The sequence below is a fragment of the Gambusia affinis genome, linkage group LG12 (genome assembly GCF_019740435.1).
Source record: "Gambusia affinis linkage group LG12, SWU_Gaff_1.0, whole genome shotgun sequence".
Taxonomy (NCBI): domain Eukaryota; kingdom Metazoa; phylum Chordata; class Actinopteri; order Cyprinodontiformes; family Poeciliidae; genus Gambusia; species Gambusia affinis.
This window is the reverse complement of record NC_057879.1, coordinates 12,438,263-12,452,267: the sequence shown is the minus strand read 5'-3', so window position 1 is coordinate 12,452,267 and position 14,005 is coordinate 12,438,263. Positions and strand designations below refer to the sequence as shown.

Genomic DNA, 14,005 nt, shown 5'->3' with positions numbered 1-14,005 from the left:
TGTGATTTTGTGTTTTCTTTTCAACTTGCATTTGCTTTATGATTATACATTTCTTTTATAATTTCTCCTGCATGTTTGCTGTTTTCCGAACCTACTATCAGAAAGATAAACTTTTTCTAACAACTGACCTGGTAATAAATCTAATCCTGACTGTAATTATTAGTATTTAGCAACAAAAATGCCTTAACAAGTAATCAAACATGAGCCTGTGGATGATCCATTCTTCCCTGTTTTTCAAAACTTTTGGTGATTGAATCTTTAAATTATTACATCAATTTGTCCGTTACTCTGTTTCACTGTCAGAACTATCCGATTCAATATTGCTTATAAAGTAACATTGTGAGAATGGCTGACCTCAGTAAGAGTGAGCATCTCTGAATAATTTACATTTCTTTATATTCTTATTGATCAATTCATATTTTTGTGTGCTTTCTTATTTCTTACCTTTATTCTTTAATTGTGTTGTTCACTTAATCATTCAATCAAATTTTATTTGTATATCATAATATACTAATAATTAAAATAAAAACATTCATATTTGTAAAACTCACTGAGGCTTTTTGTGTTTCAGAATCATTTGTCACCCATGTTGTGCAAATATGTTTTATTGAGTTTTTCATGTTTTGAAGACTTTTTTAAAAGCTTTAGAGCCAATTGAGAAAATGATGTTTTCACATTCTTGTTTAAAACTGAATAAAAGCTCAGAGGAGCTTCAACACAAATGGATTTTCGAAGAATGAAACAGGTTTTTGCATTGAAAACAATTTGTGTTTTATTAGATTTTAATTGGTCAAATATGAAAATCATTCTCATTTTTTTAATTACATACATCGGATCACCTCACATTTAAGACATAGCACACACAGTTTCTATTATTACCCTGATTTCTGTCCCCATTAGTAAGTGTTACCACTAAATATTATCACTGACATAAAATCTATTTCATGTGTATGTCAGTTTTTTTTTTTTGCAGGAACTTTACAGAAGGAATAATAAATGGCCATTGAAGGTACTATGATCATTTAAATTGTCAGTAATCCAGGTGTTTTCATACAGTCTCATGTAAACCTGGTCTCCAACTTCAAGCTGCAGAGTCATCCCATTGGTTGCTGTCTCATAACGATTTCCAGCAGGATGGTTGTAGACAGTAACCATCTGCTCTCCATTCTTCATCAGTTGCAGGCCCATTGGTTTAATTGATTGATTATGTCCAGAGAAGCTGAAGTAATAGGCTCCTTTGACAGGAGCAGTAAAAATACCTGTGGATGATAAAAGTAATGATTATGGTGATCTTTTGAACACATATGCAGTAAAACGTTTGAGCAACCTCAAAAGCAAACAAAAAAAAAATATTTAACTTCATAATGTAACGATGATGCAATATTAGATACTATTATAAAAGATATAGCTAAAAATGCATTAAAATGATTTGCTGGAATTTGTTTTTTGTTCATCAATTTATTTGTTTTATAATCTTTTGTTTTGCAATCATAATCCTTAATCTGTTCAAGGATTATGAAAGTACATGTAATTTACCACATACCACACACAGATTCTATTTTGTTAGCATGCTATACTAACATTTTAGTATACATTGCTAAAATTGTTAATAATTTAAGTATAGAATACTTTCTTAACCTCTACAGTTTTTCCCTGACCATTTGTTTTCTACTTTTTTCCCTCTACTACTCAAATGTATTTTATAGTTTTTATTTTAGGTCCTCCCTAACATGATCACACTACTTTACATGAAAAGCAATAATTTATTTTACCTCTTTAAGTACAGCAAAATACTTCAAACTCTCAGTATTTGTAAACACTAATATATGTAATAAGCATAATCAAGCATATCACAGTGATAGGTTTACCTGTTGCCGGGTTGTATGATCCTGAGTTGAAGAAGACATTTTTGTAGACCAGTGTGGTGTGGGTATTAAAAGGTCCAATATTTCCACCTCTACTTATAGATGCTCCAAATGCTACCTTCTTGCCTTAGGAAATATAATAAATGTTCATTATAATGTTTCTTTAATGTCTCTCTAGTAAAATTTCTGAAAGAGGAAACTCCAAATCTGCTGCTCTTACCTTGAACTTGTGACTTCAGGACCTCCATCTCTTTCTGAGTGTCTCTAAGTTTGGTTTCTACCTCTCTTAAAATGACAAAAAGTTGCCTGATGGTTTTCTGGGCTTCAGCTGCGCCACAGTCTTTGTCACCATTTGACTGAATGGTGCCACCATCTCCATCTCCTGTCGGATGAGCTGTGATTTCAGCCACAGCTGCATAGAAGAAAAAGAAAGTTATGTCAGCCAAAGAAATCTTCATTTTGAACTGATCCTGCTTGCAGGTGTCTCTGCTGCATGTATTTATACAGTTCAAACAAGGGAGTGGACCATGTTTTTTTTAATTCTTAATGAAATCTTTATTCAGAACAAGAAACAATCTAAAAAACCACCAAGATACAGACCAACACAGAGAAACAACCATGTCTCCTAATTAATACAATAATATAAAATATCAAATAAAATAAATTGTGTAAGAAAGGTTTAAGCAAATGGAGTTCCTGTTTAAAAATAAAATATAATGGCTTAGATTTGTCATTGCCTTAGAAAATGTAAAAATAATATTAATATTATACTCAACTGTTTTACTCTCAGATTCATATCCATATTAAACAATTTTAATTTGAAGAGAGTCTTTGTTTATGGACTTTATGGTTAGGAATGTATGAAGAAATTCCCATTAGATGTTTACAGATTGACAAAAATAGATGTTTATTGTTTAAGGTTCATATAACAATCAATACAATCAGTTTTAAATCTGTGTCTTATAAACTCCTTTGAATAAAACATATAATGTAGTGGTGTTAAATTAATTTCTTTATGTTTTGGAGGGAGAGAAAATCCCAGATATTTTTTATTTTATTTGATTTTTCTTTTTATAAATCTCCATAAATTTCCTTCCTCACCAAACCAGATTGTTTTAGCTAAATCTTGAAAAGATTGTTGCTACAATTTTTGTGTAGTAAATCTAATCCATTAGTATTCTGTAATTTAGCTCTTGATTGAGTTTTGGAAATGTTTTTACGATGAGCAAATGCACTTATTGTCCTTTTTTGTTATCTTGTTACAGTCACTTTTTGCACAATTTAGATTATATTTCTTAACGCAATGTATTTATATTCATACAAATTGTAAATGTAATGACAAATGAGTGACAGTCAGGAAGGTGAGAGCAAACCAAATCTCATGATAACTTTCAAGAATAAATAGGAGACATATAATTTTAAAATTATGAATTATATAAATTATTATAAAATAATTGCCTCATTATATTATAATCTATTGCCTTTATTTACAGTTTATTCTCTGTTTTGATATGGAGATGTTAATTTCTAGAGATAAAGTTCAACTTTATTGAGTTCCTCAAAAGGTTTTGGAGGTATTGATAAGAATGTTTTAAATAAGCTTTGATAATGTCCCTACTGAGTAGAGAGTGAAGTATACCACTGGATTTAAAAACATGGACTGCATTCATCCTGTATAGACAAAAGGTTATAATAAATATTTCTCACAGACTACTACACAATACATGGTATTGAAAAGTGTCACTATTTTCGTCTGTAGTCCATCCATCCATTTTCTAACACCCTTGTCCCTAATGGGGTCAGGAGGGCTGCTGTGCTGATCTCCAGTGAGCGTTTCGGGTGAAAGGCAGGATACACCCTGGACAACTTGCTGGTCTGTCGTCTGTAGTAATCGGGTCAAACTCCAGTGCAGTCTTGTGATGTCATGAGGGTAAGTCACAATGTAACTGCAGGGTTTGAGGAAGAAGCTATGGAGCGATGAAGAAGAAGACGGTGGTTCTGATGAAGGACTGCAACCCTATTTTTTGAGCCATACAGTTCAGAAAGCAATAATGAATTCAACGTTTCTGTGGAGGAAGGGTCAGAGAATGAAGTGTTGGAGCTGGATAATCATCACCTCCAAATGAATGAATGGAGGTTTGGTTGTTATAGCATAAACAGATTTATGGTAAAATAACTACAGGTCTGAACTGCAAACTATCTTCATTTATCAGATGTTTTACAAAACTTAAATAAACAAGATATTGTTGTAGTCAAAGGGTTACACTTCCAAAGTCAAAAATTTGAGAAATATTTGTGTTTCAGAGAAATACAGCTATCAAGTGTAATTATACTCAACATTGAGTGATATTTTATTTCTTTATTATTGTATATTTTCTTGTATTTCTGCCTGCAGACAAGTGGGGATGAAACACTCTGGTCTTGGAGGAAGCAGTGAAGAAAAGACCTCATATTTCAGGGACCAGAATAGAATAAACGCTCAGCCTCCGCACTGATCACTGAGTAGGAGGACACAGACAGACACTGAGGTTTTCTCAGCTCCCCCTACATTCTTCAACACCTCGTCTACATTTTCAGTCTCTGGACTTGTACACTTAGACCTGTCAATGAATGATGGCTACAGCTGAAAAGGTTTTTATCTCAGAGCTTATATGAATAAACCAACAGTTATCATTTGCTGTGAGAAGGTATTTGAGCCTTGAGGACTGTCGCCTTTTCTTTTCATTTTTGGACCTTATCTCTCTTCTTTGTCCACTAGAGGGCAGACTTGTGCAACTAAGAGTCAACAAGGGTTTGTAGAGATGAGACAAATTTTGATTCCAGACCTCTTTTGATGATCTAATAAATCATCATTTTCTCACATCTACCTGGATCCTCAGCGTCTGCCTCACCACCACACACCCGCATTTCATGACACCTCCCAGCTGTGTGTCGTTTCCCCTGATTACCCTCCGTATATTTGATTCCACCTGTGTCTCTTATCGGGTCCTCATCGTTACTGGTGTTAAACATCATTGTCTCTAGCTCTATTTTCCAGTTGCTTCCAGTTCTGAGCTTGTAGCCTTCTGCTCACCTGTGCTGCCTGGATTTTGTGCATTATTTTGTCATTAAACCATAATTTTCTATATTATGTGGGTCCATTGCATTCACCTCACCATTCTACAACAGCAAATCATGACACACGGACAAGAAAATTGAGGAGATGTGCAAGGATGGTAGAGATGCTCTCTGACAGACATACAGCTGGAATTGCAGCAACCTGTGGGTTCCACAAAGTATTCACTCCAGGGGTCTAAATAGTTTTGCACACTGCACTTTTCAGTGTTTTCTTTGTAAATATAAAAATTTTCAGTCATGTATAATATTCTTTCCACCATGTATGTGTTTACCATTTGGTGTTGGTCTTTCACATTAAATTCCAGTAACATATGTTTATGTGTGTGATTGTAATGTGACAAAATGGAAAAGTTCAAGAGGAACACAATTTTGTAAGCCCTGTGTCTAATTTAAGAAGAGTGAAATCTGAATTTATATATATATATATATATATATATATATAGTGGAAATCTAAGAGAGGAAGTAGTGTACAGAGATAATTTGAGAAGGTTAAAAAAATAACAGGATGGTGTTACAGAACAGATGGAAGCCAGAGTCTTGTTGCATTAGAAGAATGTGAAGAGGAAATAAAGTCTCAAGTTATGTAAATAACCCACTGGACTGATTCCCATAACTGACTTTTTAGCATCATGAAGACACAACCCTACCTGAACTTTAAGAAACAAAATATGCTGCAGCAGGTTTGCAAGACTTGTTGTTATTGAAAGGACATCATGATATGCCCGCCTGCCCCTAAAATAAACATACCAGCCCCAAAAATAATCATATCATCCCCTAAAACAACCATATCATCCCCCAAAATAAACATTGCTTTGACATCTATGAATTCCATCAATAAGATACATTGTTTTGGTAAATTTGTTCTGAGCTCTCTGGAGTTTAGAGAAATAAAACATCCTCTCTGGTAGGTAGACACTGCGCCATTTCTGCTCAAGCAAAGCAAAAGGTTTTGAACAGTACAACTATGTCAAACAATGAGACCATGTATCTTTAATCTATGTAGCCAATATATCGCTGCCCCTGAAAGCAGAAAATAACAGAAGTTTTGCGGAAAATAATATTTTGGATGAGTTTAAGAATGTTGTTTGCCAAAATCACACAGTGTAACTACACTTGTCTTTTATATGTTGCAGTAATTGAATCTTTTGAGGCAATTGGTTTGCATAAATTTAAGTAAATACAATCTATTTTCCTGCTCTACATACATAGCTAGCAATTTGCCAGTTAGTTCCCCAGTCTGAAGATCTGGGCAACGTCTTGATTCAGTCAAATCTTCTATCCTTTATCTCCCGAACTCTGATATTCTACTACAGGGGTCACCAACCTTTTTGAGACTGGGAGCTACTTCACGGGTACAGAGTAACACAAAGGGCTACTTGTTTGATACACACAAAAATATTATTGGCTCAGACTTTATAATAAGAGTATGACTACATGCAGAAGTTCTTAGTTCAGAGTTTTAAGTTTGATTCCCTTTTGGAGCTTTTCTGTGTGATTCTAAATTGTCCACAAGTGACTGAGAGTCACGATTGTTGCAGCTGCAGCTGTACCGCTGTACACATTGTGAGATTTTCATTTAAATAAAAAAACAGAAAAGTTATTGTGTTTTTTATTATCCAACCCTCTTTACTATTAACAAAATTGTGGAGAGAAGAAAAAGTTGTTTTGTGCCAAAACATCTTGTATGTAGCACATCAGTGTGAGTCTGTGGGGGTCAAAGGGCACGTCAAAGCCTAAATCTTATTGGTCAGTTTGCTTTCTCTGTGAGCTAAAAATGATGAGTGGAGTTTGAACCTCCTAGTTCTAAGATCCCGCCTGAGATTTTTACAGTGCGCGGTTCTTGTGGGTCGCCAGTTTATTAGCTTTTTAACTTAAAAGCTGACGGGTCACCCGTTGGCTGACACCAGCAGATTTCGAAATAAAAATGTCCGACAGCTCGGAAGGTAGCACAAAACTATCACTGCACCTGGCCTGCAATAGCACACCACTCCAACGCGCATCATGTGCGTGTCGCACAAAAGCCGCACAAACCTAAACCACTAAAGCAGCGCACTCTGTTTTTGCTTTTGTTTTTTACACAAACGATGCTAAATAATAAAGACATGGAAGCAAAGCCTACCCGTGAGATCCACGGAAAGAGGAGGATGTTGATTCCCAGGTTCAGGTGGTCAGACATCCAAAAGGAGGAGAAGGTGAAGCAACAATGTTTGCTTAATTCTTACTCTTTTGGGGAACATTTCGACTAGATTAAATTGTTTAACCCACTGTCTTAGCGCAACGCTCAAAAACAGCGGCAGATGTCAGCTACCGGGTGACCCATCAGCTCTCCAGTCCAGGAAATATCAAAGAAGCTCATAAACCGACGACCCGCCAGAACCGCACACGGTAAAAAGCTCCGCCGGGTTCCAAACCGCTCTTAGAACTACGGGAGGTTCAAACTCTGCTCATTATTTTTTAGCTTACAGAAAAGCTCCAAGCCGCCAAATAAACAAAAGCAAACTGACCAATAAGATTTAAGCTTAGGCGTGCTCACCCCCACAGACTCAGACTTGTGCTACGTACAAGATGTTTTGACACACAAAATCTTTTTTTTCCTCCACAATTTTGTTAATTGTAAAGAGGGTTCTATAATAAAAATTTCAGAAATTATTCTTTTCTATTTTTAGATCAAGGAAAATCTTAAGGTATAGTGGGAGCCGTTTCTGCAGGCGCTGCTGCCCTCCAATAAAATCCTACAGGCGTCTGCGCAGTTCTGAACTTTAACCATAGAGTTTTATGCATAAAGCAATTTATTTTACGCATTTTTTGTAATTTATTTACTTATTTTTAAAATCTAAATATAAACAAATGTTATTAATTCAATCTAAAAACATTAAATTAAATAAGTTCATTGGCAGTGCTCCCTAATGACAATGGCTACGTTTAGAACTTGCTCTGTGGGCGACTGACAAGGTCTCCTCTGGGTGTCCGCGGGCACCGTGTTGGTGATCCCTGCTCTACTACATCCATTCTGTGAATGCTTTGCTTGCTGGTCTTCATCATGCTTTGAATATAGTATCTGGTTTCTCTTACTTTAACCCGCCCAACTTGCACCTGATTGACATGTTAGCCTTTTGACTCCCTTGCAGTGAGGCGAAGCTTCACAAAGCAAACTGTTTGTCAAGCTGTTGATCTGCCTGGTGGTTGTTTCAGAAGATGAGAAGACATGGTGACTGAGTTTTAGATACTAGTAGTACGCTCATGCAGTTTTTTTACTAGATGGCAGTCCTAAAAGTACATAATTATGAATAAATAAGTACAATTCCATAATTATTTGATCCAGCGGTAAAAGAAGTTTGGTAATAATGCAATTCAGGGATTGTGTTTTTTTTAATGTAAGTGTTTCTATTTCTTGACAAGAAACATGGTTAAAAGAGGATTTAGAAAGAAAAATACAACGATGATAGTTGTATTTACTGAAAGCAAGGCTATGACTAATTATCAGGACGGAATGAGACCAGAGTGTGGTTGTGCAATGTAAAAAACTTTCAACTTTAGGATACATATAAAAGATAAATAGGAGTATCCTCACCTATGCCTCTTTAGTTCCTGTCGAATATTCTTCAGAAATAAATTGACGGAGGAGGAACTTTTAATGACATGTATCACACTAGCAAGTGTTACAGAAAAAAAATCTCTGAGTTTCAAATGTATTTAAACCAACATTTACTATTTTGGAGAAAGCATGAAGCAGTGGGAAGATCAGTGTTGATTCAGCAGCAGTAAAAGAAAAACTGAATGAAAGTAGCATTTACAATGACGTGAGGACAAATTCTGGAAAGGGAGTTATGTTAGAGGTTGTCTTCCACTTTAACTGAGGAAAGATAAAAGTTAAATTTGAGTAACCTGTTTACTACCAGTCACATATTAAGAAGTACATGTACAAATGAGGAACATTTACTGAAATGTATAAAAAAAATCTATAAAAGTAAAAAATTTAAGTGACGAAGGAAATCACAAACTCATAATCAGCACTGACTAATTGTGCTACCATAAATAATGCAGTAAAACAGTTAAACTCTAGGTTTTCTTTAGAGGCTTCTGTTGAGTCTTACGGGTGCACCCACCCACACACACACACACACACGCACGCACACACACACACACACCCACTCATGGCAGGGGTGGGGGTCAGCCCCTGACCTGGACACACACCCATGGCAGCCCCCCTGTCCACTCTTATGTCCCAGACACACACACCTAGGCACACTGACCACCACAGTCATCGACCCTTCCCCAGAGGTCATGAGAATCATCCTGTGCTGGTGTTTGAATTGTAGCTTCCAGATCTGCGATGAGGTTGAAATTGGTTTACCAAAACATATAATCGGTGATTAAATGACTGTGATGGCATTTGAATTGTACCTACCAGAGAGGAAGTTTTATTCCCCTAAACTCAAGAGACCTCAGAACAAATTTATCAAAACAATGTATCGCATTGATGAGATTAACAGATGTCAAAGGAATGTTTGGTTTTGGGGATTGTATGTTTATTTTTTTAGAGGATGGTATGTTTATTTTAGGGGATGATATGTTTATTTTGGAGGATGGTATGTTTATTTTGGAGGATGATATGTTTATTTTAGGGGATGATATGTTTATTTTAGGGGATGGTATGTTTATTTTAGGGGATGATATGTTTATTTTGGAGGATGATATGTTTATTTTAGGGGATGGTATGTTTATTTTGGAGGATGGGGGATCATATCCTGTCACCAGAAATTAAAAGCAATTAATGATTAGGGTCATAAATCACCCCACCAATTACATTTTGACAGAAGGGTCCTTGTATAGTTTTTTAATTGGCATTTGCTTTATGATTATACCTTTCTTTCATGATTTCTTCTGCAGGTTTATTGTTTTCCAAACCTACTATCAAAAAGATAAACATTTTCTAACAACTGACCTGGTAATGAATTTAATCCTGACTGTAATGATTAGTATTTAGCAACAAAAATGCCTTAACAAGTAATCAAACATGAGCCTGTGGATGATCCATTCTTCCCTGTCTTTCAAAACTTTTGGTGATTGAATCTTTAAATTATTACATCAATTTGCCCGTTACTCTGTTTCACTGTCAGAACTATCCAATTCATTATTGCTTAGCTAAAGTAACATTATGAGAATGGCTGACCTCAGTAAGAGTGAGCATCTCTGAATAATTTACATTTCTTTATATTCTTATTTATCAGTTCATATTATTTGTGTGCTTCCTTATTTTTCCCTTTTTTCTTTAATTGTGTTGTTCACTTAATAGATCAATTAATAAAATTAAATTTGTATATCATAATATATTAATAATAGCTAAAATAAAACATTCATATTGGTAAAACTGACTTAGGCTTTTTGTGTTTCAGAATTATTTGTCACCCATGTTGTGCAAATATGTTTTATTGAGTTTTTCATGTTTTGAAGACTTTTTTAAAAGCTTTTGAGCAAATTGAGAAAATGATGTTTTCACATTCTTGTTTAAAACTGAATAAAAGCTCAGAGGAGCTTCACCACAAATGGATTTTCAAAGAATGAAACAGGTTGTTGCATCGAAAACAATTTGTGCTTTATTAGATTTTAATTGGTCAAATATGACAATCATTGTAATATTTTTTTTATTACATACATCAGATCACCTCACATTTAAGACATAGCACACACAACTTCGATTGATACCCTGATTTCTGTCCCCATCAGTAAGTGTCACCACTAAATATTATCACTGACATAAAATCTATTTCATGTGTATGTCAGCTTTATTATTTTGCAGAAACTTTACAGAGGGAATAATAAATGGCCAATGAAGGTACTGTGATCATTCTCATCGTCATTAATCCAGGTGTTTTCACGCAGTCTCATGTAAACGTGGTCTCCAACTTCAAGCTGCAGAGTCATCCCATTGGTTGCTGTCTCATAACGATTTCCAGCAACATGGTTGTAGACAGAAACCATCTGCTCTCCATTCTTTATCAGTTGCAGGCCCATTGGTTTAATTGATTGATTATATCCAGAGAAGCTGAAGTAATAGACGCCTTTGACAGGAGCAGTAAAAACACCTGTGGATGATAAAAGTAATGATTATGGTGATCTTTTCAACACATATGCAGTAAAACAAACAAACAAAAATTAACTTTATAATGTAATGATGATGTAATATTAGATACTATTATAAAAGATATAGCTAAAATGCCTTAAAACAATTTGCTGGAATTTGTTTTTTGTTCATTTGTTTACTTGTTTTATAATCTTTTTGATTGTAATTGCAATCATAATCCTTAATTTTTCAAGGATTATGAAAGTACATGTAATTTACTACATACCACAGACAGATTCTAGTTTGTTAGTATGCTATACTAACATTTTAGTATACATTACTAAAATTGTTAATAATTTTAATATAGCATATACTTTCTTAACCTCTTGACCATTTGTTTTATTTTTTTCCCTCTATTACACAAATGTATTTTATAGTTTTTATTTTAGGTCCTCCCTAACATGATCACACTACTTTACATTAAAAGCAATAATTTATTTTACCTCTTTAAGTACAGCAAAATACTTCAAACTCTCAGTATTTGTAAACACTAATATAAGTAATAAGTGTAATCAAATATATCACAGTGATAGGTTTACCTGTTGTCGGGTTGTATGATCCTGAGTTGAAGAAGACCTTTTTGTAGATCAGTGTGGTGTAGGTATTAAAAGGTCCAATATTTCCACCTTCACTTATAGATGCTCCAAATGCTACCTTCTTGCCTTTGGAAACATAAAAATAAGTGTTGATTATAATGTTTATTTAATGTCTATCTAGTACAAATTCTGAAAGAGGAAACTCAATATCTGCTGCTCTTACCTTGAACTTGTGACTTCAGGACCTCCATCTCTTTCTGATTGTCTCTAAGTTTGGTTTCTACCTCTCTTAAAATGATAGAAAGTTGCCTGATGGTTTTCTGGGCTTCAGCTGCGCCACCATTTGACTGAATGGTGACACCATCTCTATCTCCTATCGGATGAGCTGTGATTTCAGCCACACCTGCATAGAGGAAAAACAAAGTTATGGCAGCCACAGAGATCTTCATCTTGAACTGATCCTGCTTGCAGGTGTCTCTGCTGCATGTATTTATACAATTCAAACAAGGGAGTGGACCATGTTTTTTTTTTTCATTCTTAATAAAATCTTTATTCAGAACAAGAAACAATCTAAAAAAATCACCAAGAAACAGACCAACACATAGAAACAACCATGTCTCCTAATTAATACAATAACTTCTACATAAAATATCAAATTAAAAAAAATGTTTAAGGAAGGTTTAAGCAAATGGAGTTCCTGTTTAAAAATAAAATATAATGGCTTAGATTTGTTATTGCCTTAGAAAATGTAAAAATAATATGAATATTATATTCAGCTGTTTTACTCTCAGATTCATATCCATATTAAACAATTTGAAGAGAGTCTTTGTTTATGGACTTTATGGTTAGGAATGTATGAAGAGATCCCTATAAGATGCTTACAGATTGACAAAAATAGATGTTTATTGTTTCAGGTTCATATAACAATCAACACAATCAGTTTTAAATCTGTGTCTTATAAACTCCTTTGAATAAAACATATAATGTAGTGGTGTGAAATTAATTTCTTTATGTTTTGAAGGGAGAGAAAATCCCAGATATTTTTCATTTTATTAGATTTTTCTTTTCATAAATTTCCATAAATTTCCTTCCTGACCTAATAAGATTGTTTTAGCTAAATCTTTAAAAAGTTATTGCTACAATTTTTGTGTAGTAAATCTAATCCATTAGTATTCTGTAATTTAGCTCTTGATTGAGTTTTTCTAAATGTTGTTTTTAAGATGAACAAATGCACTTGTTGTCCTTTTATGTTATCTTGTTACAGTCACTCTTTGCACAATTAAGAAGATATTTCTTAAAAAACATTATTCATATTCATACAAATTGCCATTATCATCCAGTAAATGAGTGACAGTCAGGAAGGTGAGAGCAAAATAAATCTCATGATTACTTTCAAGAACAGATTGGAGACATATCATTTTAAAAACCACATTATTTTATAATCTATTGCCTTTATTAACTGTTTATTTTCTGTTTTGATATGGAGATGTTAATTTCTAGAGATAAAGTTAAACTTTATTTAGTTCCTCAAAAACCTTTGGAGGTATTGATAAGAATGTTTTAAATAAGCTTTGATAAGGTCTCCACTGAGTAGAGAGTGAAGTAAAACCACTGGATTTAAAAACATGGACTGCATTCATCCTGTATAGACAAAAGGTTATAATAATAAATATTTTTCACAGACTACTACACAATCCATGGCATTGAAAAGTGTCACTATTTTCGTCTGTAGTCCATCCATCCATTTTCTAACACCCTTGTCCCTAATGGGGTCAGGAGGGCTGCTGTGCTGATCTCCAGTGAGCGTTTCGGGTGAAAGGCAGGATACACCCTGGACAAGTTGCCGGTCTGTCGTCTATAGTAATTGGGTCAAACGCCAGTGCAGTCTTGTGATGTCATGAGGGTAAGTCACAATGTAACTGCAGTTTTGGAGGAAGAAGCTATGGAGTAATGATGAAGAAGACGGTGGTTCTGATGAAGGACTGCAACCCTATTTTTTGATCCATACAGTTCAGAAACCAGTAATGAATTCAACAATTCTGCAGAGGACAATGAAGTGTTATATTATAATTTATTTGTTAAAATAAAAATTTTCTATCATGTATAATATTCTTTCCACTTCCTAAGTATTTAACATTTTGTGTTGGTCTTTCACATTAAATTCCAGTAACTTATGTTTGTGTGTGATTGTAATGTGAGAAAATATGGAAAAGTTACAAAGGAACACATATTTTTGTAAACCACTGTATCTAATTGAAGAAGAGTGATATTTGAATTAAAAATATATATATATTTGTGGAAATCTAAGAGAGGAAGTAGTGTACAGAGATAATTTGAGAAGGTTAAAAAAATAACAGGATGGT

The 14,005-nt window shown here is 34.3% G+C and overlaps 2 protein-coding genes across 2 annotated transcripts; both read right to left on the bottom strand.

Annotated features, from left to right (window-relative positions):
* Positions 1–746: 746 nt before the first annotated feature.
* Positions 747–2,342, bottom strand: LOC122840959 (complement C1q tumor necrosis factor-related protein 6-like). Its single transcript, XM_044133795.1, has 3 exons — positions 2,086–2,342; positions 1,869–1,991; positions 747–1,259 (listed from the first exon to the last, which is right to left on the bottom strand). The coding sequence occupies exons 1-3, from the start codon at positions 2,321–2,323 to the stop codon at positions 979–981; spliced, it is 642 nt and encodes a 213-aa protein (XP_043989730.1). The 5' UTR covers positions 2,324–2,342; the 3' UTR covers positions 747–978.
* Positions 2,343–10,551: 8,209 nt separating this feature from the next.
* LOC122840958 (complement C1q-like protein 2) lies at positions 10,552–12,142 on the bottom strand. Its single transcript, XM_044133794.1, has 3 exons — positions 11,866–12,142; positions 11,646–11,768; positions 10,552–11,068 (listed from the first exon to the last, which is right to left on the bottom strand). The coding sequence occupies exons 1-3, from the start codon at positions 12,089–12,091 to the stop codon at positions 10,788–10,790; spliced, it is 630 nt and encodes a 209-aa protein (XP_043989729.1). The 5' UTR covers positions 12,092–12,142; the 3' UTR covers positions 10,552–10,787.
* Between the last annotated feature and the right edge of the window lie 1,863 nt (positions 12,143–14,005).

What these genes read in the sequence shown, in the direction of transcription:
- LOC122840959 (XM_044133795.1), bottom strand. Translation starts at nt 2,323, where the DNA reads ATGAAGATTTCTTTGGCTGACATAACTTTCTTTTTCTTCTATGCAGCT. An exon ending in CCTGAAGTCACAAGTTCAAG is followed by an intron (nt 1,992 to 2,085) that starts GTAAGAGCAGCA and finishes ATATTTCCTAAG; the next exon opens with GCAAGAAGGTAGCATTTGGA. An exon ending in ATCATACAACCCGGCAACAG is followed by an intron (nt 1,260 to 1,868) that starts GTAAACCTATCA and finishes TATCATCCACAG; the next exon opens with GTATTTTTACTGCTCCTGTC.
- LOC122840958 (XM_044133794.1), bottom strand. Translation starts at nt 12,091, where the DNA reads ATGAAGATCTCTGTGGCTGCCATAACTTTGTTTTTCCTCTATGCAGGT. An exon ending in CCTGAAGTCACAAGTTCAAG is followed by an intron (nt 11,769 to 11,865) that starts GTAAGAGCAGCA and finishes ATGTTTCCAAAG; the next exon opens with GCAAGAAGGTAGCATTTGGA. An exon ending in ATCATACAACCCGACAACAG is followed by an intron (nt 11,069 to 11,645) that starts GTAAACCTATCA and finishes TATCATCCACAG; the next exon opens with GTGTTTTTACTGCTCCTGTC.